The sequence below is a fragment of the Trichoderma aggressivum genome, assembly GCF_033847375.1.
Source record: "Trichoderma aggressivum f. europaeum strain CBS 100526 chromosome Unknown scaffold_001, whole genome shotgun sequence".
Lineage (NCBI taxonomy): Eukaryota > Fungi > Ascomycota > Sordariomycetes > Hypocreales > Hypocreaceae > Trichoderma > Trichoderma aggressivum.
In genome coordinates, this window is record NW_026946367.1 from 2,159,646 (window position 1) to 2,187,229 (window position 27,584).

General features: G+C 53.4%; 10 protein-coding genes across 10 annotated transcripts; 5 read left to right on the forward strand and 5 right to left on the reverse strand.

Moving 5' to 3' along the window:
• Nucleotides 1-453: 453 nt before the first annotated feature.
• Nucleotides 454-2,426, forward strand: Triagg1_635 (transcriptional regulator family: Zinc finger, MIZ-type; the record flags this gene model as incomplete). The annotated part of the gene is made up of 6 exons (XM_062901351.1): nt 454-619; nt 754-1,077; nt 1,146-1,453; nt 1,544-1,649; nt 1,707-1,932; nt 1,985-2,426. 6 exons carry the CDS (start codon nt 454-456, stop codon nt 2,424-2,426), a joined length of 1,572 nt encoding a protein of 523 aa, XP_062760985.1.
• An 855-nt stretch (nt 2,427-3,281) lies between these two features.
• On the forward strand, nt 3,282-4,344 carry Triagg1_636 (uncharacterized protein; the record flags this gene model as incomplete). The annotated part of the gene is made up of 4 exons (XM_062901362.1): nt 3,282-3,625; nt 3,759-3,897; nt 4,004-4,093; nt 4,213-4,344. 4 exons carry the CDS (start codon nt 3,282-3,284, stop codon nt 4,342-4,344), a joined length of 705 nt encoding a protein of 234 aa, XP_062760986.1.
• Nucleotides 4,345-4,738: 394 nt separating this feature from the next.
• On the reverse strand, nt 4,739-6,172 carry Triagg1_637 (uncharacterized protein; the record flags this gene model as incomplete). The annotated part of the gene is made up of 5 exons (XM_062901373.1): nt 4,739-4,879; nt 4,948-5,092; nt 5,166-5,628; nt 5,742-5,829; nt 5,975-6,172. The coding sequence occupies 5 exons, from the start codon at nt 6,170-6,172 to the stop codon at nt 4,739-4,741; spliced, it is 1,035 nt and encodes a 344-aa protein (XP_062760987.1).
• A 1,621-nt stretch (nt 6,173-7,793) lies between these two features.
• Nucleotides 7,794-8,624, reverse strand: Triagg1_638 (uncharacterized protein; the record flags this gene model as incomplete). The annotated part of the gene is made up of 5 exons (XM_062901384.1): nt 7,794-7,968; nt 8,044-8,168; nt 8,256-8,279; nt 8,348-8,448; nt 8,570-8,624. 5 exons carry the CDS (start codon nt 8,622-8,624, stop codon nt 7,794-7,796), a joined length of 480 nt encoding a protein of 159 aa, XP_062760988.1.
• Nucleotides 8,625-9,186: 562 nt separating this feature from the next.
• Nucleotides 9,187-9,558, forward strand: Triagg1_639 (uncharacterized protein; the record flags this gene model as incomplete). Its single annotated transcript, XM_062901395.1, has 1 exon — nt 9,187-9,558. One exon carries the CDS (start codon nt 9,187-9,189, stop codon nt 9,556-9,558), a length of 372 nt encoding a protein of 123 aa, XP_062760989.1.
• Nucleotides 9,559-10,367: 809 nt separating this feature from the next.
• On the reverse strand, nt 10,368-11,524 carry Triagg1_640 (uncharacterized protein; the record flags this gene model as incomplete). The annotated part of the gene is made up of 2 exons (XM_062901406.1): nt 10,368-11,157; nt 11,274-11,524. 2 exons carry the CDS (start codon nt 11,522-11,524, stop codon nt 10,368-10,370), a joined length of 1,041 nt encoding a protein of 346 aa, XP_062760990.1.
• Nucleotides 11,525-17,543: 6,019 nt separating this feature from the next.
• Nucleotides 17,544-19,709, forward strand: Triagg1_641 (uncharacterized protein; the record flags this gene model as incomplete). The annotated part of the gene is made up of 4 exons (XM_062901417.1): nt 17,544-17,673; nt 17,875-17,956; nt 18,025-18,943; nt 19,017-19,709. 4 exons carry the CDS (start codon nt 17,544-17,546, stop codon nt 19,707-19,709), a joined length of 1,824 nt encoding a protein of 607 aa, XP_062760991.1.
• Nucleotides 19,710-20,274: 565 nt separating this feature from the next.
• Nucleotides 20,275-20,991, reverse strand: Triagg1_642 (uncharacterized protein; the record flags this gene model as incomplete). Its single annotated transcript, XM_062901428.1, has 2 exons — nt 20,275-20,647; nt 20,726-20,991. 2 exons carry the CDS (start codon nt 20,989-20,991, stop codon nt 20,275-20,277), a joined length of 639 nt encoding a protein of 212 aa, XP_062760992.1.
• A 1,115-nt stretch (nt 20,992-22,106) lies between these two features.
• On the forward strand, nt 22,107-24,403 carry Triagg1_643 (uncharacterized protein; the record flags this gene model as incomplete). Its single annotated transcript, XM_062901439.1, has 5 exons — nt 22,107-22,273; nt 22,359-23,416; nt 23,485-23,645; nt 23,715-23,780; nt 23,843-24,403. 5 exons carry the CDS (start codon nt 22,107-22,109, stop codon nt 24,401-24,403), a joined length of 2,013 nt encoding a protein of 670 aa, XP_062760993.1.
• Nucleotides 24,404-25,323: 920 nt separating this feature from the next.
• Nucleotides 25,324-27,228, reverse strand: Triagg1_644 (uncharacterized protein; the record flags this gene model as incomplete). Its single annotated transcript, XM_062901450.1, has 1 exon — nt 25,324-27,228. One exon carries the CDS (start codon nt 27,226-27,228, stop codon nt 25,324-25,326), a length of 1,905 nt encoding a protein of 634 aa, XP_062760994.1.
• Between the last annotated feature and the right edge of the window lie 356 nt (nt 27,229-27,584).

Sequence of the window (27,584 nt, forward strand, 5' to 3'; positions counted from 1 at the left end):
CGCGTTCTGCCGACCCAATCCAATCCATCGCAGTCACGGCACCGCCCATATAATAAACTCGAACCCTTCGCCTTGCCTTGCCTTGCCTTGCCTTGCCTCGCCCTGCATCGCCCGCGAACCTGCGTCAGGCTCACCATCGCGGCATCTGCCGGCATCGCAGCTGGCCTCACAGCGACCGCCTGCGCCGTCCAGCGGCTAGAATCCGCTCTTGTCTGCTTTGCGACTCCGTTTCCCCATCAATTTCGCTTCCTCTTCCATCGCCTTTCGGCCCCCGAGTTCTAGAGTCATTCGACCGCATTCCGATAACGAACGACGTCCGCATCGCTTCACGCTCTCCCCATATCAGCCCAATTCTTCTCTCCTCGCAACTCGACCCCCGACTTGTCCGCACCCGTTGATGCATCTGCAACCCTATTCCTGCCCTCGACCTTCTACTCGCGCCATCACGCAACCATGGCGTCGTCCAACATGACGTCGATTTCGCGGAATGACGTGAACGCGCTGCTCAGGCAGGTCCAGGGCAATTCTCTGTTCAATAGACAGCTCTCATCCATCTGCCAATTAAATGGGCTTAAGAGCACCGGCGTCAAAGCTGAGCTTCAACGACGCATCGTACAGCGTAGGTCTCCTCTCTTTTCCGCATCGCCCCGATCGCGACACTGTTCGCGTGCTCCTTGGCCCATCTCTGCAGTCACGGCCTCGGGCACCATCTCAGACCTTGTATATGTGCTAACCTCTGTTTGCATCCCACAGTGGTCAACGAAACGGTTACCAGCAACGATGTTGTGCGATTCCATCAGATCCGCCAGAGCATCCTCGGGGCCTTTCAAGAGCGAGCGAGTCCCGCCAAGGCCGTGACGGCTAGAAGCAACGGGTCTATAGCACAACCTGCTCTGCCCACTTCCGCGTCATCGTCGTCATCCTACGGCACCAGTAGTTATTCTGGGCAACGGGCGTATGGACAAGTCTCGGCAAATGGAGTGCCGGCCTCTTCTTATGGAACGTATAGTTTCTCGTTCAAGCCGAGCCCTTTCTATTTCGTCGAAAGCGCCGTGAGTGCGTTGCGTACCTGTGAAGGTAAGAACCCCTAATTCCCTGGTTCCCTGGTATCGCAATTGCGGCTAACCGGTGGCATTCGTCTCCAGCCATGGCACAGCATAGGAACTCTGTCACCATCCCATTGAGGTTAAGCGACCACCCCGTTTTGCAGCGATGCAACGAGGACAAATCATACAGAATCATGGTGTTTTGTGCCAGCGACGACAGCGGCGTACAAGACGTTGCGTTCCCACACCAGTCCGAGCTTCGGGTAAACGGCGACGAGATCAAGGCTAACCTGCGAGGTCTCAAGAACAAGCCCGGCTCAACGAGGCCGGTCGACATAACCAACGCTCTCCGGCTAAGGGGAAATTACATGAACAACATTGAGTTTACATATGCGCTGACGAACAGGGTAAGTTGAATCTCTGGTTCTGGAAATTGAAGATCCCAAGACATGTGCCCTCCTTGAAAATTCCTGCTAATACTATTCTGTTCTCGGCAGAAATTCTACCTCATCGTCAACCTTTGCAAGACCACTTCAGTTCCTGAATTGGTGACGACAATATCCAATCGTAGAAAGATTTCTGAAGAATCGGTGATATCTGAGCGTAAGTCTTTCCAGAACGAGGCGCTCTCCCGACACATACTAACGTGATTATGGGCAGTGAATAAAATAGCACAAGATCCAGATGTGGTGGCGACGTCTCAGGTCTTATCCCTGAAATGCCCTCTATCCTACATGAGATTAGAAGTGCCTTGCCGCAGCCTAAGCTGTACACATTTGCAATGCTTTGATGCAACATCTTACTTGCAGCTTCAGGAGCAAGGTCCCCAATGGCTATGTCCCATCTGCAACAAATCAGCGCCGTTTGACCAGCTAGCCGTTGATGGGTGCGTATCATTCATCCAACAATACTCTTGTCATCTGCTAACCAGCGTCCAGCTACGTCAAGGTCATTCTAGAAAAGACGTCAAAGAGCCTGGAAACCGTGACCATTGAGCCAAACGGTCGATGGTCTAGCAAGCCACCCAAGGAGGAAACATCATCCAGGCCAAATGGCGCAGCACTCGAGGACGACGATGACGATGACGATTTGGAGGTATCCGAAATCAGCATTAGCGGTCGTCGAATAGAAACGCCCAAGAAAAACATGACCTCCTACACAGAGATGAGCTCTGGTGGCAGAGACGGTCACTCGGCCCCGCGAACCGGCTCACACAGCGCCAAACGACCAGCGCCAGCAGTTATCGACCTGACGCTGTCGTCCGACGACGAAGAGCCGATCCAGCGGCCGCATAAACGACAACACACGGGAGGAAGCAGCTATCGCGGCTCGTCGAGTCTCCCGTTCCTGAGCGAATCTCCCAGCAACTATCCGTCGTAGGAGAGTGGTCTAGAAGCAGCGAATACGAGACGTCCGCGGGCAGAGCCTCGCCGACGAAAGCGTTGGAGAAGGTCTTGAGCGTTGTCCATAAAGCGAAACCAATACATAACGGAATGATTATACCAGGGGACGTGGGGAGAGAGAGGAGACGAGAGGAGAGAGGAGTTTGATTTACCAAGTCAGCAGAGGCGTTTAGGGTGTGACGAGGGACAAAAAGGATGATTCCCCTAGGGTCGGTACAATGCTAGTTTTTGTTTGCTTTTTTTTTCTTATTCATTATTAAAGGGGGAGGAAAGATGTGAAGTTGTATGACTACCTACCTTAGATTATTAGCTACCTATCTAGCAGCGGCGACTTACCGATTAGAGGTTGAGTTAAGAAACTGGATATGGATATTTTGTGATTGAGCACGTCTGTGGTGTTGTGTACTATTTACAGCTTATATCCAAGTAGTACCAATACTCGCCATCCCATTGAATGTCTTGTTCTATAAAGCAACATCAGTCCCATTCATCAGAACCAATCCCATCTTGAGAAACAACTCCTAAACGCAGGGTTAAATACCTAGTAGTGCTGGTCAGCTCATATTCTGCCGTCCCAAAATCATCCAGCAAATGTATGTACATCTACTTCTACACCCCACCACATCAATCCCACCCCCACACCCGCACGCCTTACTATACCCAACCCAATCCCCCCATCTGTACCTGTACCTGTACCGCAAAGCCCGTAATCGATTAAAATCAAAACTGCAACATTTCCCTCTCACCACCAAAACCTCCAAACATCACCAACCTCCCTCCCACCTCTTCTCCTCCTCCATTCTTCTCTCCTCCTCCAAAATAAAAAGCAATCATGTCCCTCTCCCCGCCAATGCCCCCCTTCAACTCCACCGACCCATCCGCCTCCTTCCTCTCCTCCTCCTCCCTCGACTTCCTCCTCATCGAGCTCGTCCCGCTCGCCCAGCGCGTCACCTCCCAGCGCGACTTTCCTTCCTCTCCCTCTTCCGCCACCCAGAACCCCGACAACAACAACAACAACATCGACAGCTCCTCTTCGCATCGCAAATCCGATTCTGCCGCTGCGCATCATCCCCCCGCCGATTCACCAAAGCGGATAGACGACGAAGAGCACCTCGATGCGGTGCACTTGCGACTCGAGACTCAGGGCTATCGCGTCGGCCAAGGTCTCGTAGAAAGGTACACCCTCTCAACAAACCAAATCCTCATTTCCTCTCTTCTCTTTGAACAACCGCTCCCGCGCCGTCTCCCCCCCCCCCCCCCCCCTTCAATCGAATCGGCAATTATAGAGACACATAAAGCTAACTCCCAGCTTTCCTCCCAAAAAACACAGATTCTCCCGCGACCGCCCCCGCTTCAACGACACCCTCGACGTCATAAAGTTCCTCTGCAAAGATCTCTGGTCCCTCGTCTTTGGCAAAAACATTGACAACCTCAAGACAAACCACCGCGTACGTCTCCCACACACACAACACACTTGCAACCCCAAACAAACAACACACATCACAGAGTCAAAACTCAAAAGTCAAACTTACACCGCGCGTGCGCACAATCTAGGGAGTCTACGTCCTCACCGACAACGCCTTCCGCCCATTCTCCCGCATGAGCACAGAAACCGGCAGCCAAGCCGTCCTCCGCGCACAGCCTGTACGTCACACAAACACATGCACACAACAGAGCGCAAACAAGCGCCCTTCTGATCCAGCCGTCGCACGGTCCAACATTGGTTCGAATAGACGAGCTTAAACTAACTTGCATTTGCTTAGTTCCTATGGTTTCCCTGCGGCATCATTCGCGGCGCTCTGGCTGCCCTGGGTATCAGCGCCACCGTTCAAGCCGAGGTCAACGAGCTACCAGCAGCCATCTTCCAGATCAAGACCCTCGCCGCCAAGCCATAATAACCGAATGTCGATAAAGATAACATTGCCCCGATTCAAATCTACCAAATGATGGAGAGCGAAAAGATGGATGGGACGACTCCCATGTGCGAATAGACGACGACAAGTCCGTCCAATGCTTCTCCCGAATAATCCTCCAACTCAACCAAGCGCAACTAGCAGTGGACTAATCAATGTAGAATGAGAAGCTGTCCCGAGGGGAAAAGGGCTTCGCATGGGAATAGAGATTCTGGGGACAGTTTACAGCCTATGAAAGAAAGCAAATCATCAGCCACCTTGCTTATGCACGCGTATATATTCGTTATACCCAGTAGTCATAGCTATTGTCCCTCAAGACCGGCTCCCTCGACACTTGAACAGCTACCAGCAGGATGGATGTTTAGGAAAAAAGTATTTACTTTTGGGGAGGGTTGTGGGCAAAGTCGACGCCCTTCTGGATGTTGCCCTTGAGGCCCTCGACGGCCTTTGCCAGGAGCTCCTTCTCCTTCTCGGTGATCTTCTCAAGAGGGTTGGCCACGCTCTCCACACCATTGGGCTGGGTTCAAAGTTAGCCAACACACGTCTTTTTTGGGGATCAAGCACGGGGCGGAAGTGTAAACTTACTCCAAGAGTGACGGGGACGGAGAAGAAGTCGACGCCAGTGGCCTTGGCAACAGCCTCACCTCCGGGCACGCCGGGCAGGTAGACGTAGCTGGGCTCAACGAGACCCTGCTCGCCCTTGACGGCACGAAGCAGCTTCTCGGCAAATCTAAGTTTTTGTGTGTCAATATTTGTGTCTTATAAAGGAGTGAATAAAAATAATGGCCGAGTTGAAATCTTACCGGAAGCCAGCATATGCCATGGAGAGAGTGGCGGAGCCGGCACCATCCTTGGCCTTGACGACCTCGTCACCACCAAACTGCACACGGTTGACAAGAGCGTCGTACTTGTCGGCAGGGATGTTGACAGCGGGCTGGGCGGCGCTGAAGAGGGGCAGGATGGTCTCGCCAGAGTGGCCACCAACAACGGGGATGGTGAGCTTCTGAGGCTGGGACTCGCCGACAATCTCGGCAACAAAAGTCTCGGCACGGACAACGTCAAGAGTGGTGACGCCAAAGAGGCGCTTGGGGTCAAAGACCTTCTTGGCCTTGAGGACCTCGGCGGAAATGGGGACGGTGGAGTTGACGGGGTTGGAGATGACGAGGACAAAGGCCTTGGGGGCAACATCAGCAATGACCTCAATGAGGCCCTTGACGATGCCGGCGTTGATGTTGAAGAGATCGTCACGGGTCATGCCAGGCTTGCCTGTGAGCAATGGCAGCGTTAGCAGCGGCCACTCGGGATTCAAATCACATGCCGAGGCTTTGAGCCAGCCCCAGCTAGATCTTTGTAGTAGTCATATGAGTTGCAGCACGTACGGGGAATGCCAGCGGGGATGACGATGACGTCGGCATCCTTGAAAGCGGCCTTTGCGCCGTCATTGGCGGGCAGGTAGCCAGTCACTTTCTATTCAAACACAGCGGCGTTAGTGAGCTGGAGCGCTGCAGCGGAAGTCGGGCCAAGGGAAAGCTCGCAAGGTGGCTGTCGGCGCTGCGGAGAGTCGGGAGACCACGAGGACGACGGAGCTGGAGGCTGGGAGCTGAGAGCTTACCGCGGGGGAGGAGATGTGAGAAAGGTCGGCAGCAACGCCGGGGGTGTTGACAACATCGTACAGAGCCAGCTCGTCGATGAGAGGGCTGCCCTTGAGGAGGAGGGACAGGGGCTGTTGGACGTCGCAAAAAACATGCGCTGTTAGCTGGATGAAAGCAAAGACGGTGATCGCAATCGCAATCAGAGCAGAGGAATGCATACCTGTCCAATACCTCCTGAGGCACCAGCAACAACTATCTCGCAAACCGTCAGTATCACGTTCGCCCACAGTCCATGTTCACCTCAATGACGCGAGCTCCTTCAGACAGCTTCACGTCGCCGTGGTGCGGGGTTGAGGGGCAACTTCAGTGCGCGCGCCTCCAGGACAGTAATAGCAATACCTGCTTTAACCATAGTAGCGGTTTATAGGGGAGTCTGTGGAGGAGTAAAGGGGAGAAGAATGCTCAAAAAAAAAGGATATCCAGAGATGAAAGCTTGGAGAGAAAATAAAGAGAGAAAGTTTCGGAAGATGGAGAGCGGATGGATATACTTTTTGCAAGAGGGAATTGCGTAAGACGGGGAAGAAGGTACCCTTGGGGATGGCTCTTGCACGCCGCAGGGACTCGGCGCTATATTTCCCAAATTGCCTCCACTCACTGCTTTCAGGCGGCCTTTTTTTCTCTCTGTGTGTGAACCTGGAAGGCTAATGGAGGGGTAAATGGACAGCCGGGAGGGGCCGCCTATTGCCAAAGCGTTTTTTTTTACCTTCGAGGCTGCTATGGACGGTGTTATTTGGCTGGTATCACTGCAGGTAGCTGTAATTTACCTGCTTCGGCGCCGATGACACGGGGGGGCCGGCCAATCGGGACACAGCAAAACCCAGCCTGACACTGCACATTGTATATTTCTTATAACGGCCAATTGGTAACAGCTATGATAATAATCCCGTCAGCAAAAAAAAATATCGTCCAGCAATCTCGAGAATGAACCGCGGCCCCCGTCATGTTCCGACCCGCACTGCAAGGTCCCGAGAATGAAAACCAGCAAGAATAAAGGCTTGTGATTGCGCAACGGCTCAAGGGGGGTGCCAAGTTCGGAGAGGCAAGGGACCGCTGATTCCGAGGTCTGCCGGGCCGGAGCGGATGGGCGCCAGGTAAGGTAGCCGAGCTTCAAAGGGGGTCGTGTGAGATCGGAATTGGATGTGACGTGAATGACTTCTTGTCCGTCTGTGATTAATGCTTATATAATTATATACTTGTGCGTTTGACGAGCTATTGTAATAAAGTGCTGCCGACTTTTGTTCTTCTTTCCGGGAGCATCAGCCGGATATGCTTCTGGCTCTCTCCGACGGCACTCGGAGGACATGGATTGCAGAACCAAGTGGCGATGCAATGGCATTGTAATCACATTGTAATTTCCCAAGAAATGCTCACATCATAGCTAAAGAGAGCCGGCAAATCCCAAACCCCGGAAATACATCTCAAGCCACGCATCAATCACTACATGCAGTCTCACATCACATTCATCACAAGAGGGCCATTGTGCGAGAATCCACTGGAATTGTTTCTCTTCCCTGCGAACCCCCAAAGCAGTCACCTCATCGGCAACCACAGTAGAAAAGTTTCTTCCTTGTCTCGACAGTTTCGGGATCCAGCTGCAGCTCCGGCCTGTAACAACGAACCTCTGAAGGCAGGGGTTTTCTCTTTCTTCTTTCAACAAAAAAACCAGGCCAAATGTACAGTTTTGAAAAAAAAGCCGTTTCAGACCCTTACTCCCAGCCTAGCCAACTCTCCCATCATCTCAAAAGCCTTTCCAATTTTTTTCAGTCCCTTGCTCCCAATTTAGGACTCGCCAGCGGCGGCAGCCTTGGCCTTCTTGCCCCTCAGCTTGGGCTCGGGGTCGGCCTTGACGGGGAGCTGGGATCGGCGGATGGCAGAGGCACGCTCGATGGCAGCGGCGCGGAGGTCAGCGCGGTAGCCGGACTTGGCAACCTGGCTGGCAACGGCCTTGTAGGTCCTACAGCATATTTGTGTCAATATAACAAAGATTCCCTTGCCCACGATATCGCATAATCTTTGGGCTTCGACTCACTTGCGGGTGGACTTGCCGCCACCGATGGAGGTCTGGGCAGCGGACTTGCTGGGCTGGTTGGCAACAGCAGTCTTCTTGCTGGTGACAACAACGCCGCCCTTCTCGCCAGGGGCAATGCCGACAGCCTATCAATTCAACATGTTTTAGCAAACCACATAATTCTTTGCCCTTGTTTATCATCGTAGACCGTGCTCGATCGGAATGCATCGTACCTTGTCGTTGACGAAACCAGCGTACTATTCCAAACAGTTAGCCCACCCCTCTAGTGCACTTCGTCCATTTCCATCAGAGTGATATCTCGTACCTTTCGGCTGTGGACGTTGGTCAGGTTAAGGGGGTCGCGGGAGAACTGGACACCGCCGTTTGAGCGAGCACCAGTCTTGTGGAGGTAGCTGTTGTTGCTTCCTATCCAATTTCATCAATTTAGCCTCATCGAACGTCGTCTTCTCGAGCTCTCGTTTTTTTTTTTGGCCCCGGTATCAAACCGAGCCCGTGGGTAAGCGTAGAGAAATAAGTAAAAACTCACGGACGACCTCCCAGATCAGGTCCGAGGAAATGTTGGGCAGAGTAGCAGCGGCCATTGTGTCGATAGTCGAGTGGTTGTGATGTTTCGCGACGTTTCGAGGGTTCGTTTGTCTTGTCCGTCCTCGCTGCGTGTAAAGAAACACTCCGGCCTGCAAAAAGTGTGGGCTCGCTTAGCTGCCGCATTGCGGTTAGCGCGGCCAGAGCGCATCGTTATCGGTTCCTTATCGACCGTGTGGCTGGTGGCGCCATCATTTCAATCTTACAGGCACCCAAAGCACCCACATGCGGCGAGCAGGGAGCTTGAATGGATCCCGCACAGCCACTCGCTGCAAGCCGCCGTGCAACACGTCAGACGGCAGCTGAGGCCTCACCAAATCCGTTTCCCATCATTCCTCCACCAAGAGGCTCTTCCAACAGCCTGTTAAACACCACGCAACAGCCTGGCCATGAACTGGTTCATCTGCTAGTCGCCGCACTCTCAAGGCTCTCTTCCGCTACAACTCGGCACTACTGCTCTTTTTTGTCCTTTTTTTTTTCTTTCGTTTCCTTCTCCGCGCACTCCTTTAACCAACCCAGCAAAAACCACATCTCCGACTGAACCGAAAAAAGAAAAACACCATGTCCTACCTCCTCTACTCCGTCTGCATCTCCCTCGTCGTCCTCGCCACAGCGCTCTTCCTCACGCGATCCTGCTGGCTCCGCCGCCTCCCGGGCTCCCACCACCTCTACTCCCGCCTGCCCTCCACCTTTGCGGGCGACATCGAGGCCGGCCTCTCCAGCAGCACGTTTGACCTCAGCGGCAACGTCGAGGATGGCGACGGCCGCGCCGGCCTCGACGACGAGAGCAAGGCCGAGATCCTCAAGATCATGAAGAAGAGGCGCCTGCCCTTTGACCAGGCGCGCAAGGTCTACATGGAGAACAAGTTCAAGGCCAACGGAATTGGAGCCGACGGACGACCAAGAGACCCCAAATTTGTCAGCTTCTCATGAGCGTTGAGCGATTACCTGTAACAGCGCTGCTTGACTGGTGCCTCAAATCTTTTTATAAACAAATATCCCTATTCGCCATTTGGAGCATCTTTCGCGGAGCCTTTTCTTCTTGTTATCTTTTTTTTTATCTTTATTTTTCTTTTTTATTTTGGTCCTCTCTTCGTTTCTTTCTCCATGACCTCTTTTTGCCTGTCGCGCTTGGCCGCACTCGTATCCATTCATTGTCCTCTCTTCACTTATTCTTCTTCTCTTGTTCCTTTGTCCTCTTACACAAGGCAGAAATTCTGGTGGTCAGAAATCAAGTCAGTGGGTGTATACAATCTACGACCCAACTCCTCAAGACGAGCGTCACTTGGATTTTGTTTCTTCATTCTTTTGTCCGAGCTGGAGTTTGGGAAAATGCCTTATTATTATTACATCACCGGGTTTAAAGACGCCGGTGCATTTGATATCAGTCATCAAATGAAAATATACTATAACTTCATCATTCAACAGACATTTTTTTCGTGATCCCATGTCCTCTAAACGCCTCTGCCACCCAAATGCCTGACAAAACAACCCAATATGGAAGCCCCATGATTGCCATGGGATTTCCTCTCATTATCCACCCAATAGAATGTTGTCAACTATGTACACAGCAGGTAAGAATAAAAAATATTTGGCGGCAGATTATACAAAATATTCGGCACCAATCAGGCACCTCGTCGTAGAGCGACTTTCAACGTCGCGCCAGAGGGGGGGTGGGGCTTTTCATGGTCGTAAAAACGTCGCAAAAAGAAGACTTGTGTGCGAGAAAATGATGCGCGCACTTATTTGTTCTTCTTGGTCGCCAGATCAGGGACGTAGGTCCGGTCGTCGGATCCCTCAACCTCCTTGACAGTGGCGTCGACCTCCTTGGCCTCGTCCTTCCACTTCTTCTCGGACATCTTGACCTCCTTCTCGAACATCCAGGCCTCGGGCATCTTGTAGGTTCCGCCCATGCGGTCAAAGGCAGTGAAGAACTGGCCGTAGTTGACCTCGAATCGGGAGTGGTGCAGCGAGTGGCAGGCAGCGCCGTTGACGACCGGGTTGTTGGTGAGGTACTCGCCGTCGTGGATCATGATGGTCCAGAAGTTGACAAAGACGAAGAGGAAGACGTAGGCCATCTTCTGCAGCGGGAAGATGAAGGGGAAGACGTGGTAAGGGATGGACTGCATGAAGCCGTCGACGGGGTGGAAGGCATGGCTGGCAAAGGGCGTGGGCATGATCCACTTGTGGTGAGGCTTGTGCAGGTACTTGTAGACCCAAGGGTGGTGCAGGTATCGGTGAATCCAGTAGATCCAGAAATCGGTGAAGACGAGGAAGAGGGGGAACTGGAGGATGTTGTACCACAGGCCAGGGCCCTCGGAGGTGATGTCGTAGAGCTTGCCGAAGCCGCGGACCTCGAGCAAGAAGAGCGGCGCGGTGAGGAGAGACATGAAGGGCATCGACTTGTTGGTCTGGACGATCTCGAGCCAGATCTGGTTCTTGATGTACTTGGGGTGTTGCATGGTGCGCTTGTCGAAGATGAAGACGTAGGAGAGGGTGGCGAAGATGAAGTAGACGATGAGGCCAAAGATCCTAACAGCGCAAAGGTGTTAGCCAGACTGTCTGTCCACCAAGAGGAGCTGTGATTGTAATCTGGCGACCGCATTCCAAAGTCGAGATCCAGAGTAGAGCAGAGCAGAGGCACGAACCATGTGATGAAGTAGAGCGTCGCAAACTGGCGCCAGACGTTATCTCGGGGAAGAGAGCTCAGGTAGGCAGCGGGATACGGCTGGACCTGGAAATACTTGGTCGCGGGCTCGTAAGTCCATGACGAATAGGCGGCCGAAGCATTGGCGGCCGTGGCCTTGGGGAAGTCGTACGGCGCCGGCTGCAGAGGGAACAGCCAGGCGTAGGCGTGGTCGGCGATGAAGGTGTCGGTGAGCTCGAGCACGACATCCATGGTGGGCAAGCAGGAAACCGAAACCAATGCTAGAGTCCAAGTGCCAGCAAACTCGAGAGCGACGCGAGTGTTTTTGTCGCGGATTCGGAGATGGCGGGCAGCCCGGTCGAGTTCGCGGCAGCAGGGCCAATTTAAATACGCGATGGTCTGGGGGAGGATACAGTAGATGAGAGAGGGAAAAAAAAATAAAAAACCGGGGCAGCAAGTTCAGGGGTGCAACGCGGATCCCGATTGAGGTTCGGCGCAAACGTGGAATTAAGTGAGAGAAGGTTAGTTGGTTTAGTAGGGGGGAAGGGATCGATCAGATAAGTTTCGATTGTCGAGGGTCGCCACTTGTCGTCATGGAGATGATGGTGTTTGCGCGTTTGCGTTGCGTTGCGTCAATTGGGAGAGAGCAGAGAACAGAGCAGAGATTGAAGAGGCAAAAGGAACTGTTCACCGATTTCAACCTGATTTCCAATGCAATGTAAATGGTAAATAGAAGCCCCCGTTGCCAGGCTCTCTTCTTTATATAGCTGGCCCCGGATATCGCAGCCATGAGGTGCATCTTCCCTCGTTCGCCCATGTATCCCGCACACTCACACTCACACTCACACTGCCATTTCACGCTCCCCCCCTTTCCCGGACCAGCAACGTCCCGGCGCCAATGGGTGGTCTGATTTGCTGATTCGCAGCGCAGAAATGTCCGAACATCTACGGCTCTCCGAGTCCAGCGCACCAAATTGCACCGCCGAGCGGAGCCGAAGTGGCCAGAGAGGAGACTGAAATGTGCTGATATAACGGATGGTGCCTGAGAAGGCGAACGTCGATAGGCGGGTTCGCCTTAGGTAAGCCGCGTCCCGCTGCGGGGCCCGGCGATCGCATTCGTATCGATAAAGAACACGAACACGACGTTGATCCTCGAGATTGGGGCTTTCATCTTCCATCCTTGCAGCATTCCCCTCCATTTCTCTTCTCCGTCGTTTCGGATTGGACAGGCAAATCAGAGGCCATTTCGCTGTCGACAACGAGGGCAGCTTCGGTTTTATCGTGCCAATACTCCGTACTATCAACCTGTCATTCCCACTCACACTGACGCTCTGACCGCTACTACCGTATCGTGTCGTATATCGCAGCCTAACTGATACAGTACCAACGGCCTTTCGCCGTGTTAGGCCTCGCTCAACTGTCAACATATATTACCTTATTTCATCGCCGAGTTCTCGTAATAGCAATCAATCTGAGCACGCATCCATCACTGTTTCTCAACTCGGCTGGACAACCTCCATCGCGTTCAAACACTCTCCCCCTACTAATAAGCGTCGTTTTCGATATGCATCACATCCCACTCACAACCAACTGGGCCACAGGCACCACCTCCATCACGCTGCCGCCATGCCTGTACCATCTGCCTTTGTCCAGATCGGGTGAATAAGCAGTAGGGTTGCAGTATCGCACAGCGCAAATGCCATGACACCCAGACCCCTTCGTTGGGGAACGCGATATGCTAAGGTTCATTTTTCCCTCCCTCACTCAATTCACATACACGTCCCAAGTATCGGAATCTGCCGGTATCATTTAGTACTCTGCAAGACGTACCTCCCACAATAACCTCTTTATCATGATGCTATCTTTTATTTTGACAACTCAAATGTGCCCGTCCCCGCCCCTTTAACAAAGTTCACATCACGTCGGCTCATGGCGTCAACGATGTGGAGAGGAATTGATGCCACTCCGTCAATGGAGACTGCGTGATTAATGGCAAAGTCAATATGCCTTCGTGCCCGAACTGCTGCCCCTGCTCCACGGTTGCCGAACGTCCGGGTCCAAACTTAGCACATAGAATGACAGTATCTCCTTCGCGGTGGGTTCGGCATGAGCCCGGCATGTTGGCCAGCCAGCTTATGTAGGTACTTGTACTCGCACAGGTGTCAGTCCCAGCTTAAGCACCTCCATTCTTTTCGCCTTTGTGCCTGGGATTAATTGCGGGTAGATACCCGACCCTAGCCTTGAGCACCTTTGGGAAAGTTTGCCGGGTGGCATAGCGCCTGTGCTAGGGGGTTTGTTTGAGATTGATGCTTGAAATGCAGTTTGTGCGGGCGGCGGAGTATCGTCGGCAGCGAATGTGTTTTGCATCAAGGCGTGTCGAAAACCGACAGACAGACAAACAAACAATGAATGTTGTAGCCAATCCAACCGCGGTGACACTGGGCTGTTACCAGTAAAATGGTCCCTTGTTATCTGTGTGCAATTTAGTAGTTGGGCTGCGTATTGCATCATGTGCAGTACACAAAAGCACCTGCTCCGAACCGGAGTTGGGTTGAAATCGAGTCAAGTCGAGTTCTTGTAGGGTAAGTGGATGGGCCAGCTCCAGCACGAGGCCCTCGATCTCAACGAAGCCATTTTCACTTGCGGATCGCGATGCTCGCACAAGCTTGTGTGGCGTTGACTATTGCAAAAAGGAGTTGTTTCCGATACCCACGTCATGGCGGTCGCGCAGGCCATCAGGTGTGCAACCACACAGCACCATGGCACACCAGACTTGGAGTACATGCATGTACCTATCTATCTCACTAAGGCATCCCAAGGTCCCATGAGTGCTTTTTGTCCGATGCAGACAACGTGGTGGCAATGCTTTCTTTACGCGGACACTATCAGTGGAACGATTTCAACCGCTCTAGGTACGCAGATTCTGCAGACTCCACGCCAGAGTTTAACACCTATGGCTTCAAACTAAACAAACGCGTCTGATGCCTGGTCTGTTTGGCGCTACCCGCTAGACAGCCCCAAAAGCAGACTTCATCCCGCCTCTAATTATACCCTGGAACGAGCACTCCTAAAGCACAAGCCATGATCGAAAAAAGCACGGGCTGCCCTCTTGGGTGCTGTACAGGTATGCGTATCGTATGTGCCATGAGCCCGATGGCGGCCCGTGAAAAGAGCCATCCAAGACATGCGTGCATACACATGACACCTGTTACATGGTAGGATCGCTGGGCACCACCTCCAGTAAGCCGCAGATGGCCAGTCCCACCAGGGGAGACTAGATTAAAGACACGCACATGTCGGGAGAAAATCAAGCTTCATCTCACAGATAGAAGATACATACAGTACACGAAAGCATGGGTGGTGGTATTTCGAGCAGCAAGGGGGGCGGGAAGGAGGCAAAAATGGAAGTGGAAAAAGGGAAAAGCGGGGGATGGAAAAAGAGCATCAAGCACGGAGTACGTATCCGGCCACAGCAAGCACACAACCCAAGATCTAGAAGCAGGCAAACGAGGCTGCCAAGACAATCTTTCCATCGACGGTCCTCAGCCTCATGTGGCTGACCGGGGGGGGGGGGGGGGGGGAGAGGTTGCGAGACACATGTGCCGCGCGGGTGAACGAGTAAGAGGAAGCGGCAGCGTCTGGATGCAAACGGCCGAGTCAAACGACCGATACGCGAATAAAAAAAAAATAAGAAAAAGAAAAAGGAAAATAGTGAAGAGAGGAAAAAAAGAGGGAGGGCGAGGAGAATGAATTGCTGCTCTGTGTCTGGCGGCTCTTTGTCTTATACCGAGTTCAGCTCGGCTAAGCCCAGCGTCTCTTTTTTTTTCAGGGGCAAGGTGTCAACCTATCTCTGTCTGATTCAACCGTCCTTGACTCACCTCTGGCCGGACACTTTATGCTTCATGCTCGTGGGAAAGGAATGGATGAATCGCGAGTTCGGATAGTGCACATGGCGCATCAATGTTCGGATACCGGGTTGGGCCTCGACGTGCTGCGTGCGTGCGTGCGTATGTGCGTGCGTATCGTGTCGTACAAATCATCACAAACAAAAAACCACCGTGCAGTCCAGTTGAATCGACAAAGGAGGACCAAGACCAAGGACAGGGCCCTAAGCCGCAAGTGGGTGCAGTGCAGAGAGCAGAGTACAGTAGAGCCCTTGGGCGATGCAGCAGGTAGAATATCATGGGGAACGGGCTGGCTGGGTTGTGGCTGGTGTTGGGCTTGGACTGGACCCGCTCCAGCAGCCCCTTGTCAGCGCTGGGACCGGGTGGATCCCCGTTGGTGGTGCCGGGCCCCACAAGCTGCAGCCCGCTTTTGCATCCCTGCGTTTTTGTGACGGAACCAGACAGAGCGGTTGGTACCAGGTTGGTGTTGGTGCTAGTCACGATGTGGGCATTGACGGGGTTGCACAGTGCCTTTTCCCCTTAGTAAGCCAGGTAGGGCGAGTGAAGCCCGCGATGGGTACGGGTACGATGCTCGTACAGTACACATACTGTACTCGTACGTGAACGTGAACCCTCGCCGTGCAGATGCCCATCAGGGCTAAGCTGGGCCCCACCGTGCCGGGCTGGGCCTCTGCACCGGCCCTGCTGCTGGGGAACGGGCGGCGGATTTGGGAGCCAGGATAATGAGCAAGTACAAGTACTATGTAAAAGAGGAGACGGGGGCGCGCTTGAAGGGGGGCTGAAAGGCGCTTACAGGTACATGCGGGTTGCGGAGCTTTGATTACGGAAGGACGGAATACTGGACGGGGGGAGTGATGACCAGCAGATACAATACAGATGGCGATGGCGATGAGAGGGTTACAGCAAGTATATACTAGGTACGTCTCTGTGCTGCGTTGGGCTTGAGTGAGCGCGCCGCCTCACCGGAAGAGACAGCAAAAGTCAAATATCTCCCCGAAAAGCGTCAATCTGATTTATTCAACCCCATTATTTAAGGTACATGGCAGGTGGTTGTGGTATGGAGTTTTATCTTACCTCACATATATCGCCCCAACTAAGGTACTGTAGGTTTTGGCATACACTAGAGTACTATGAGTCTCTCCCGTGCATGTGTGTGTGCATGTGCATGGCGTGCTCTACTCTGGTCTGGTCTGGTCTGGTCTACTCTGCTCCTTGATTGCCGTGCAACAGACTTCACTCACTTGTGCTCTTCTTGTCCGTTGTGTGACCCCAAGTGAAGCAGAGGTGTGAGTACGAGTACTCATACACACTCACCTCTACGCACGGTAACCACCTACGAGTGCTCGTACCTGTGCTACCCGCTCATTTAGTCGGTACGAGTTCTCTTCTCGTAGCACCGCGACTCTCGTTGATGCCATGCCCCATCCCCATCCCCATCCCCATCCCATGCCAGCCCGCGCTACTGCACACCCCTAAAAAAGAAACCAGACGCCCCCCCAAGAGAAAAAAGAAGCCGGCAGAAACCCAATCCCAAGGGCAGATTCAGAAATGGCCCGAGCTTCCACCTACCCAAATCCCACCTCCCACGCCCCTGCCCGGCTGTGCCAGAACACTTTGGAGGGCCCGGCTAGCGGGAGTACATGCAGCCCCTGTCGCCTGTACATTCATGTGGGTGCTGGAGTCCCGCTGGAGTCCCCCCCCCCCCCCGTGGGTGCGTGGATGCGTGGATGCGCGTGCAGTGGCCCGTGCCCCAAGTACCGCCAGGTACATGCGGCGGTCGTCTGGACTTGGGCTGCATGTACAACGAGGCGCCCCCCTTGGAAAAAGCCCCCCCAGCTGCCTGTGGTCAGGCTACGAGCCCCGAGACGAGAAGCCTGCTCGCTTCAAGTGCTCCACCGAGTTACCTTATTCCCCCAGCCGCGACGCTGTACCTCCAAAGTTCCTCCTCTCACCTTTTTCTCTTTCCTTCTCCTTGGACCAAACCTCCACGCCTCGAATCACGTCCCGTCGCTCTGTGGACGCGCGATTCCTAGGCCTTGGCCACGAGCTTTTCCTCCCACCGCCCGCCCGTTGCATCATTCGCCTCTGCTCCTTCAGCCTCGGCCGGGTCGAGCTAGAATTTTTTAAAAACATCGTCTTATTTTTTGGGGGGTGTTTATTTTTTCGATTCGCGGCTTCGAGAGAGCCTCGTTGAGAAACTCGGCACTCCGGCACTCCCGCCTGCTGATCTCCGGATCGAGGCGACAGTTGGCCTCAGGAACCGCTTGACATTTGCCTCTTGCATCACCTCCCGACCCGATCGATTGTCGCGCCGCGCGCCGTCGCCCTGCCTCCTATTTCAATCACTCAGCCCGCCTCGATCAATCATGTCCATGTATTCCCATCGCGGCATGGGCGCTGTGCCCCCCGGCAACGCTCGTCTCAACGAGCTGCTGGAGCAAATCAGGGCCGAATTCGATAGCCAGCAGCGTCAGAGTGAAAACTTTGAGCATCAGAGTACGCTTCCCTCGCAACTACAGATCCCCCCCTCCCCGCCGCCTACCGTGCGCTATGGCAAGGTTAAACCTTGGAACTACAAGTGAAGGGAAGAGGAGGGGAAAGATGGAGAGAGAGAAAAAGAAGGGAGAAGAATAGAAAGAAGAAAACAATCAAGGTTGCCAAGCAATGGAAATTCTGAGCTAACAGGGCGAATTTTAGTCTCCGCGCAGGTCAGCGAAATGCAGCTGGTGCGAGAAAAGGTCTATGCCATGGAGCAAACCCACATGACGCTCAAGCAAAAGTAAGCAAACGTCCTACATGGACACACGTCTCTCATGCAGCGCTAACCGCATCTGTCTTTCCCTACAGGTATGAGGAAGAAATCAACGCGCTGCGACATCAGCTCGAAATTGCTCGCAAGGGAGCTCCGCAGTCTGGCCTCCAGGGACATCCTCAGCACGCCGGGCCCTCTCAGCAGCCTCCCTCGATTGCGCCCGGAAATGGCCTCTTCAGCGGCATCATGGCCGGCAGCAACCCGGGAGGCCTTGCTCCGCCCCAGCCTCAGGCTCCTCCCCAGGAGCAGCAAATGGGCCCTCACCATCACCAGATGGCTCAAGGCCCTCCAGGACTGCCCGTCGCTCCTCCTCACCCTAGCGCACAGCAGCAGCAGCAGCAACAGCAACAACAGCAGCCTCAGCAGCAGCCGCCGTACCAGGCCTACCCCCCCAACACCATGCCTCAGCCTCCGCCGAGCACGGCCTCGCCTGGTCCGGGCCGGCGAGCCATGGCCCGTCCTCCGGGTGCCGTCGGGCCTGCTACCCCCCAGATCAACACCCCCGTGCCGTATCCCGGCAATGCTCAGTCCCCGCAAGTGAGCCACCCGACCCCCGACCACGCTCGCATGAACCCCCGAGCCCCTCCCCCTCCCATCAGCAATGCTCTGGGCGATCTCGAGGTCGACGCTGTCGCTCCCCACAACAAGAAGACAGGTAACGACTGGTATGCCATTTTCAACCCGCAGGTCCAGCGCGTCTTGGACGTTGACCTGGTCCACTCTCTGACCCACGAGAGCGTCGTGTGCTGCGTCCGCTTCAGCCACGACGGCAAGTACGTCGCCACTGGCTGCAACAAGTCGGCCCAGATCTTCGACGTCCAGACGGGCGAAAAGGTGTGCGTCTTGGAGGACCACAGCGCCACCGACATGGCCGCCGATCTCTACATTCGAAGCGTCTGCTTCAGCCCCGATGGCCGCTACCTGGCCACTGGTGCCGAGGACAAGTTGATCCGGGTAAGCAAAACAAAGCTTGGCAGACTCCAATCTCCACACAGCTCTAGACACTGACCTTGTTTTCCATCTTTAGGTGTGGGATATCGCCACCCGAACCATTCGCAACCACTTCTCGGGCCACGAGCAAGACATCTACTCGCTCGACTTTGCGCGTGATGGCCGCACCATCGCGTCGGGTAGTGGCGACCGAACCGTCCGTCTGTGGGACATTGAGCAGGGCACCAACACCCTTACTCTGACGATTGAGGATGGCGTTACCACCGTTGCCATTTCGCCTGATACGCAATTTGTTGCCGCCGGCTCCTTGGATAAGAGCGTTCGAGTCTGGGACATTATGACTGGCTTCTTGGTCGAGCGACTGGAAGGACCCGATGGGCACAAAGACTCCGTCTATTCAGTAGCCTTTTCGCCCAACGGCAAGGATCTGGTCAGCGGCAGTCTGGACCGGACGATTAAAATGTGGGAGCTCAGCTCCCCCCGTGGCCCTCCCAGCTCTGGTACTAAGGGTGGCAAGTGCGTCAAGACGTTTGAGGGTCACCGAGACTTTGTCCTGTCTGTTGCGCTGACCCCCGACGCCAACTGGGTCTTGTCCGGCTCCAAGGACCGCGGCGTCCAGTTTTGGGATCCCCGAACGGGAACGACCCAGCTCATGCTTCAGGGACACAAGAACTCGGTCATTTCCGTCGCGCCAAGCCCGCAGGGAGGCTACTTTGCAACCGGGTCAGGCGACATGAAGGCTCGCATCTGGTCCTACCGCCCATACTAGGGCCGGAAACCCGGGCACTCAGAGCGACGAGATCGTGCTTGACTCAATTCCAGCGCGACTTGAGACGTGGAAAAGAACGAAATACGCGAATAGAGCCCTCGCCACGAGGCCAAAAAGCAACACGACTTGGTTTGGAAATTGGGGAGAAGAATGGATGGTCTTGGGGAGGATGTTAGAAAACCCGCACCCCCCGCCTAAACTGCTCTTTTATACCTTGGAATATGCGTTACGAGGCAAGATTATTGGGGAGGGAGTGGTTATTATCAACTTAGTAAAGGCTGGCGCACAAGGTGGGAAAGCACAGCCTTATTGAACATGTACGGTATGAGGGAGGCCAAGTAGGGTTTATTAATTCGTCGGCCTTGTTTCTCTTGATGATTTTTTTGTGTCTTTTTAGTTTTTATTTTTGGTAATGAAAACGAACTTTTTATGCAATGGGAAAAAACGGATGTCAACTTGTTTTCAATCATGAATATTGAAAATGCTGATTAATGTTGGCAGAAGCCGGGGTATATATCTATATGTAGAACATGACTGGCTGAAAGGACAATGTTGCTGGCTTTGGTTACGACAAGGAGCCGAAGAGGCTGGATAGCGCGTCTCCCTTGTTCTTTTTCTTCTTCTTCTTCTCTTTTGATGATGGTTCCTTTGATTTTGACTTGATTGGCTTTGTAGCATCTCGATCGAGCTTGTCACCTTGTTGCTCATCGGAGGGAGGTTGGATAGCGGCTTGTGTCTTTTGGCGCTCTGGTTTCTGACGAGCTATGGCGACGCCTTTATCCTGGCTTATGTCGTTGGCTTGTGTGCTTGAGGATGGCGGAGGAATAGTTGGCTGATCGAGAAGCTGGGTGAGTGCGGTATGTGTGCGGGCGAGGATGGCGAGGAGGAGGAGGCCGAGGGGAGCGTGTTGGTTGTCTGCGGCGAGTTGTGAAAAGGCTCTGTTTTTTTTATTCCCCCGAGTCAATTACTGAAATTTTTGGAGAGGGGTTAATTGAGAGGTCGTTTTTTTAAATTACATGTATGCTCTGGAGATGAAGTGCTTGTTGAGCCAAATTGCGCGCGGGGGAGGAGACGAGGCATCGCGGCGACGGGAAGATGCGAGGTCGTCGAGGAGGGCGCGGATGGTGCGACGGAAGATGCGGAAGACGGGCCACCAGTGGGCGAGGCGGTGCTGGTTGTGGTGGCGGTGGTTGAAGGCGTTGAGGATGGGGAGGATGGGGGAGAGGGAGGAGGATGTTGTCGTTGTTGTTGTGGTGGTGGTGGTGGCGAGGGATGAGTTCATTGTGTGGTGATGGTGGAGTTGGTTGAAGATGGAGGTTTGGAGATTGAGATGGATGCTATTTTTTGGTGAGATAAGAGTTGATTTGCGGCTGATAGTGGCTGATAAGGGGAGCTGGGGCGGGTGGATTAGGTGCCGTAATGGGATTGTTAGTGCTGTGGAGGGGGGGAGGATCATGTGAGATTGATGGAACGGTTGATAAAGAATGATTGATTTGGTGACGTGATGTGTAAAGGAAACGAGATGGATTGGGCTGTTATCGAGATTGAAACAGAAGAGAAGACGAATGATATCTAAAAATAAACGAGGTGAAGCAAAGGAAATAGAGAAATAGAGACATCAGCGTCAATTGCCGGTCAGTCCATCAGTCAAATGTCGGATGACGATGTTAATGCTGCCAAGATGCTAAAAACATGTACTCACTTTAAACCCAGACAGCTACCTCTGACACCACCTCTCCGCCCATACAAACCCAGGTACTCCAATGGCAAAACCATCATCCCCCCCCTCCCCACACTTTCATCTCCATCGCTGCGCAAAAAATAAAAAAAAAATAAAAAAACAAGATAAGCTCCCATCCATGCATGCGGCCATGCCATGGTCCCAACTCCAGCCTAGTCCGTCTAGCTTCTCTCTTCGTCCGTCTTCCAGCTTTGACCAGGTGAGCATTTTGATTACAGCATGGCTCTCTGACCTGCTGTTAGTAGCTAACAAGTTGACATGGCTCACCGTGTTTTCCCATTGCCTTGTGTTTTTAGCGCATGATAATGGGGTGTTTGCGCTGAAGGGCCAAGAGCCCAGGGGGGGTTGGTGGCACCCCTCACTATCTCGGGATCACACGCGGTTGGGGGGAATATCTTGCTTGCATCTGGTTTTCTCTTGTTTTCTCCTCCATTCTATTCTTGCTTGGATGCTCTTTGCCCGCTGCACGAGTCGGCTCACTTCTAGAAACACACCGCTATTTCTTCTTCTTCTTTTTTATTCAAAGACATCAGATCGCGCATGATAGAGACATCCGGAACTGAAGAAGAAGAAAAAAGTCGACCTCATCGCCACGCGGCTACCAGCGGACAGACACACCATCAACCACCAACCGCGGCTTCTCAGCCCCCCCCCCAATGGCGCCCTCGAGAAATCCCACCACATGGGACGAGTACGACGGCGTGGCATCGCCCTCGGGCAGCGTTTCGTCAAACCCCTTTGCAGAGCAACAACCGCTGCTCGACGATGACGACGCTGACGATGGTGGCGCGCATCCCGCTGCTCGACACATTGAGCGCAGACGGTAAGCTGACCAAGGAACGGGAAACAAGACACAAGACAACCATGTTTGCGCAAACCTGCTGATAGAGCCTCCCTCCGTTGCACAGGTCCTCCGTCACCGACCGTCTTGCCGCCATGGCAGATGTTGGCGGCGTCAACAGCTTCAGGTCCTTTGCCCGCAGTTGGCAGCGCGCCGCCGCGTTCCCAGAGGTTCTTCCTCGGCGCCCGAGCTTCGTCTTTGCGGCCGATCAGCAGATGGACGGCGAGGATCTCGAGTACTCGACAAGTCACGATGACGGCGACGATGGTGGGTTGGGCCGGCGCTCGGAGGCGTCGCCGCGGGTGGGGAGTCCCTTTGCTGGCTCAAGCAACAATATCGTAGATTCGCAGGGCAGAGAGCGCGAGGGCAAGCAGCATGTCGACGTGGAAATGGCGAGCGGCGCGCTGCCGGCTACATTTTCTAGTTCGAGCATATTTGGATCGTCACCTTACCTGGCCACGCCCAGCATCATTGGTAGCTATGATTCATATCGCAGTTATGGTACAATTGGTGGCCCGTCGCTCATTCGACATCGACCGTCCATTATTCGAGTGGCGCCGGGCCAGACAGAAGAGGAGGCGGCCCAGGAAGAAGATGCTGCCTACGGCGAGGAGCAGCCCATCCTGGTCAAGGAGGTGAAGCAGGGAAACAAGGTTGTTCTGACTGTCGACGGCCAGAGCACCTTGCCCCAATCCATCTTCAACTCCATCAACGCCATCATTGGCGTTGGATTGCTGAGTTTACCGCTGGCCTTTAAGATGAGCGGCTGGGTTCTCGGCCTCATCATCCTCACGGTGACTGCGGCCGTCACAGGACACACGGCCAATCTGCTGGCCAAGTGCATGGAATACGACGCCAGCCTCATTACCTACTCTGACCTGGCCTACGTCTCGTTTGGCACCAGAGCTCGTATCATTGTGTCGGCCTTGTTCACCATTGAGCTCATTGCCGCATGTGTCGCTCTCATCATCTTGTTCTCCGACTCGCTTGCCCTGCTGCTTCCCGGCCTGGCAAGTGTAGAGGTGTGGAAGTGTATCTGCGCCGCCATCACTCTTATTCTCAACGCTCTGCCTCTTCGCTGGCTGAGCTACACCAGCGTCATTGGCATCTTTTCTACCTTTTGCAGTAAGCCTACGCTTTGTATCCCATATCCACAGTTTTCGATCAATACTGACTTGTGCCCTCTCACTCAGTTGTGTGCGTTGTCATTGCTGATGGCCTCATCAAGACGGAGGCCCCTGGCTCTTTGTGGGAGCCCGCTGCTACACACCTTTTCCCTACGAATTGGTTGGCGCTGCCTCTTGCATATGGCCTCATGCTCAGCCCATGGGGAGCTCACTCCGTATTTCCCTCAGTAAGAAGCCCCCCCCCATACTTTACATCATTACGCTTCTCTTGTTTCTGACGGTGCAAAAACAAACAGATTTATCGAGACATGCGCCACCCTCACAAATGGGGCAAAGGCGTTGCCGTCACATTTTCGTTTTCCGTATGTGTATCCCCTCTATATATCACTTTAAAGACAAGCTAACAAACGCCCCCCAACTACAGTACGTTCTAGACACCTGCCTCGCCATCGTCGGCATGCTCATGTTCGGCGACGGCATCGGCGAGGCCATCACCAACAACATCATCCGGAGCTCCAGCTTCCCCAAAGGCCTCACCATCTTCATGTGCATCTGCGTCACCATCATCCCCCTAACCAAACTCCCGCTCAACGCTCGCCCCCTCATCACCACCGCCGACGTCCTCTGCGGCCTTCACCACCACCCTCACCACCATCATCATCATTCCTCCAACGGCACCGACGACTGGAAACCCGCCTTTGTCAGATCCTGTCAAAGGGCTCTGGTGCGTGTTGTAGTCGTCCTCATCCTGCTCGGCATATCCATCCTCTTTCCAGCATTTGACTCCGTCTGCGCATTCCTCGGCGCGGCGCTGTGCTCGCTCATCTCCATCATCTTGCCCATCTCGTTTTACCTCAAGCTCTACGCAAAGGACGTCGAGGCGAGAGAACGCCTCGTGCTGTACTGCTTGCTGGTGGTGTTTGGCGTGTTTGGGCTTATCGGTACTGTGTTTACGTTTTTGCCAAAGGAGCTCATTGGCGTTTAAACCAGAGTTGTTTTTTTTTGCTTTTTGTGTTTTTCCTTTGTATATATATATATCCATCCATGGCGTGGTATATGTTGTGTTTTTTACATGGGGTTATGGCATCTAGCATTTTGATACAATTCCTTTTTATCATCTTGTCAAAGGGGAATTGCTCATCTAGGCTGTTCGAAACATTTCAAGCGTCTCTTTTCAACGTTTATCACCATTTCCATCAAGCATAAGCTTTCCCACCTTAAACATCTCCAAGTCGACGACATTCCTCAACTTTGTTCCTTGACGTAAATACCCAAGGCAGCACTTTAGATCCCAAAACACGCTGTAGATACATTTTGCCCGAATATCCATCAACACATCAGCCCAAGCCACTCCTCATCTCAGCACGACATACCTCGATTTCCATGTACTTCATAAAGATCATCAAACATCATGCCACAACTGACGTAAGCTGGAATGCTTCCATCCCCATCTTCAATCCTACAAAATACATCACAGTGCAATGGAAAACTTTCAAGTGAGTGGGTAACCTCTGCTATGTTTTATTATGTTAAATAAGTGATACGCAGAAAGCGAGTCAAAGCCTACATCGTCCCGTCCCCGGCACAAAAGCAAAGTAGCAAGCAGTGCCCCCTCAAAGTACTCTAACCAAAAAGTAACCCAACCATGAAGAATCCAAATGTGTTGAAAAAAAAATCCCCGTCTACAATGCAGATCCCCCAAGCAAAAAAGGGGGCTCAATGCAGAGACGGCAAACCATTTTGTTTTGTTTTCGCGTTCTCCATGATTCCTGGTCCAAGCGCTCTAAGAATTAACTGCTCCCAGATGTTTTGTCTTCTTCCATGCCAGCACATAAAAAGACGACGACGGCGATAACCACGATTGGTGGTTGAGAAAGCCCCAAACAAGAAAAGGGGAGGGCCCCCTTACCAACCACCAACCCACTCAACATCTCCCAGATCGGTGCGCCTATCCTTGCGCCAGTTCCAATCTTTGGCCTTAGTCCAAGAATTTTCCTTGAGGCGATCCTTGCTCCAGCCCTTTCCATAATTGTTGTGTAAAGTATTGTTATTGTGAGAAGTAGAAAAATGATCCCAAACGCCCGCTTCATAATATTTGTTGTGATTGTTATTGTTGCTGCTGCTGTATCCAAACCCGAAATGACGACGCTGCTTCCAACCGGGGCTTTTCTCCGGCTCCATGCTGATATTCTGGCCCCTACGACGCTCACCAAGAGCTGCCCACTTGTCAATGTTGCCGCGCTTAGACGGAGGCGAGTAGCGCGGCGTGATAGTAAAGGCCTGGTGCTTGGTGGGCGGCGCGGCCTCGTGAAAAAAGAAACCATCTGCAACCAAATCATCGTCCACATCACCCCTGATGTCGTGAGCCGCGAGGACGGGCTCGGTCTTTGGCACCGAGTGTTCGTTGGTGCTCTCGTGGCTCCAGGTGCGCGAGTTGAGCTCCTGGAGAGCGTTGACTCGCTGCTGCGCCTGCTGCTCCTCTTCCTCGTCCTCATCCCACATGTCGCTCCAGCTCTTGGAAACCGTGTCCTTCTGCATGCCAAAGACGGTGGCCATGGAAGGGAACGGCTTGCCCATGGCAATGGGCAGAGATCCAGCAGCGGGAGATACCCTGGCCTTGGGCTGGGGAGGGCGAGTGATGTTGAAGGCCCTCATGCGAGACTCAATGATGCGCGTGTCCAAGATGGAAGACGACGGGGTCTGCACATAGGCGGAGCACCAGTCGTTCGTCTCACCCGACTTGGAGAAGAGGTCTTCGCTGTAGCTCTCGTCATCGGGAATGGCGCTGAGCTGGCGGCGATGAGCAGGGGTCTCATTAAGCGCCTTGGTCCACGGGAAAGCGCCTCCGTCGACGTGTGGGGTTTGAATCGACGGGGTACGAAGAGGCTCACGATGAGCGGATGCCACGGTAGGGTTCTCGGCACCGCAAAAGTCGTCAAGGCTCTCGTCCTCCGTCGTGAAACTCACAACGCGAAGGAGGGCATCCCGCGCACCCTCAAGGGAACGCTTCCTGGGATCCATGTTCATGCACTGCACGATGACCTCGTAGGTGTCCTGGGACATGCTAGGGAAGACATCAAAGAGGCTCTGCTTGTCACGAGAAAAGTCAAGGAACAGAGGGTCAGACTCGGTGGGGGTGGTGAAGGGGTTGCGAGAGAAGAGAATGTTGAGGAGGCAGATGCCAATGGCCCAGATGTCGGCCTCGGCGGGCGAGTATCCAGCACCGGCGGAGTCGAACTGCTCAGGGGCCATGTACCTGTCACTGCCGACGGTGGTCTCATAAGACCACTTGTCGGTAGTCGCAAGGCCAAAGTCACCAAGCTTCATGGCACCATCTTGAGTGAGGAAGATGTTCTCGGGCTTGATGTCGCGGTGATAGACTCCCTTGGAGTGGATAAACGCGACAGCATCGACCAGCTCGAGCATAAACTGACGAACATGCTCGGTCTCGAGGGGTCCATGGCCGTTGCGGATGGCCTCATAGAGGTCGCCCTGAGAGCAAAACTCCATGACCAAGTAGACGTGCGCATCAGTCTCAAACGTGTCGAGCAAGTTGACGATGTTGGGGTGCGATCCGAGGCCGTTGTGCAAAGCATACTCCTCAGATCGGTCGTCAACGGCGAATTCGAGACCAATGTCACAGGGGGCAGACTTCTTGGTCAGGCACTTGATGGCGACAACCTGGTTGGCCACGAGATCCTGAGCCATGAAGACCATGCCGAAAGAGCCATGGTTGAGTGGTGAGATGGTCTGGTAGCGACCTCCATCAAGGAGGAGGCCACCAGTGAACTTGTTCCTCAAGCATTCCATGCTGACGAAGGTTGAGATGGGGAAAAATAAAGATATAAGATGAAAAAAGACGAAAAACAAGACAAGCAAAACTTATTTATACAGGCGTTTTGTTTGGTGACAAGATATGTAAAAACGATATATGCCTTTCTCTTTTATCGTGAATCAATAAGCAGCCTTTGTGTAAAAGAAGCGTTCGACGTTTCTATACGAAAGGTTGCTATCAGGCGAAGTAAGGAGAAGAGACGAAAAAAAAGACTGCTCAAAAAAAGAGAAAGCAGTTGAAGAATCGAATAACAGATGACCGAAATGTACAAGCCGTAAAGACAAAGAAAAGAGGAGAGACGACAGGTGTAGCCAGGTATGATAATTTGTTG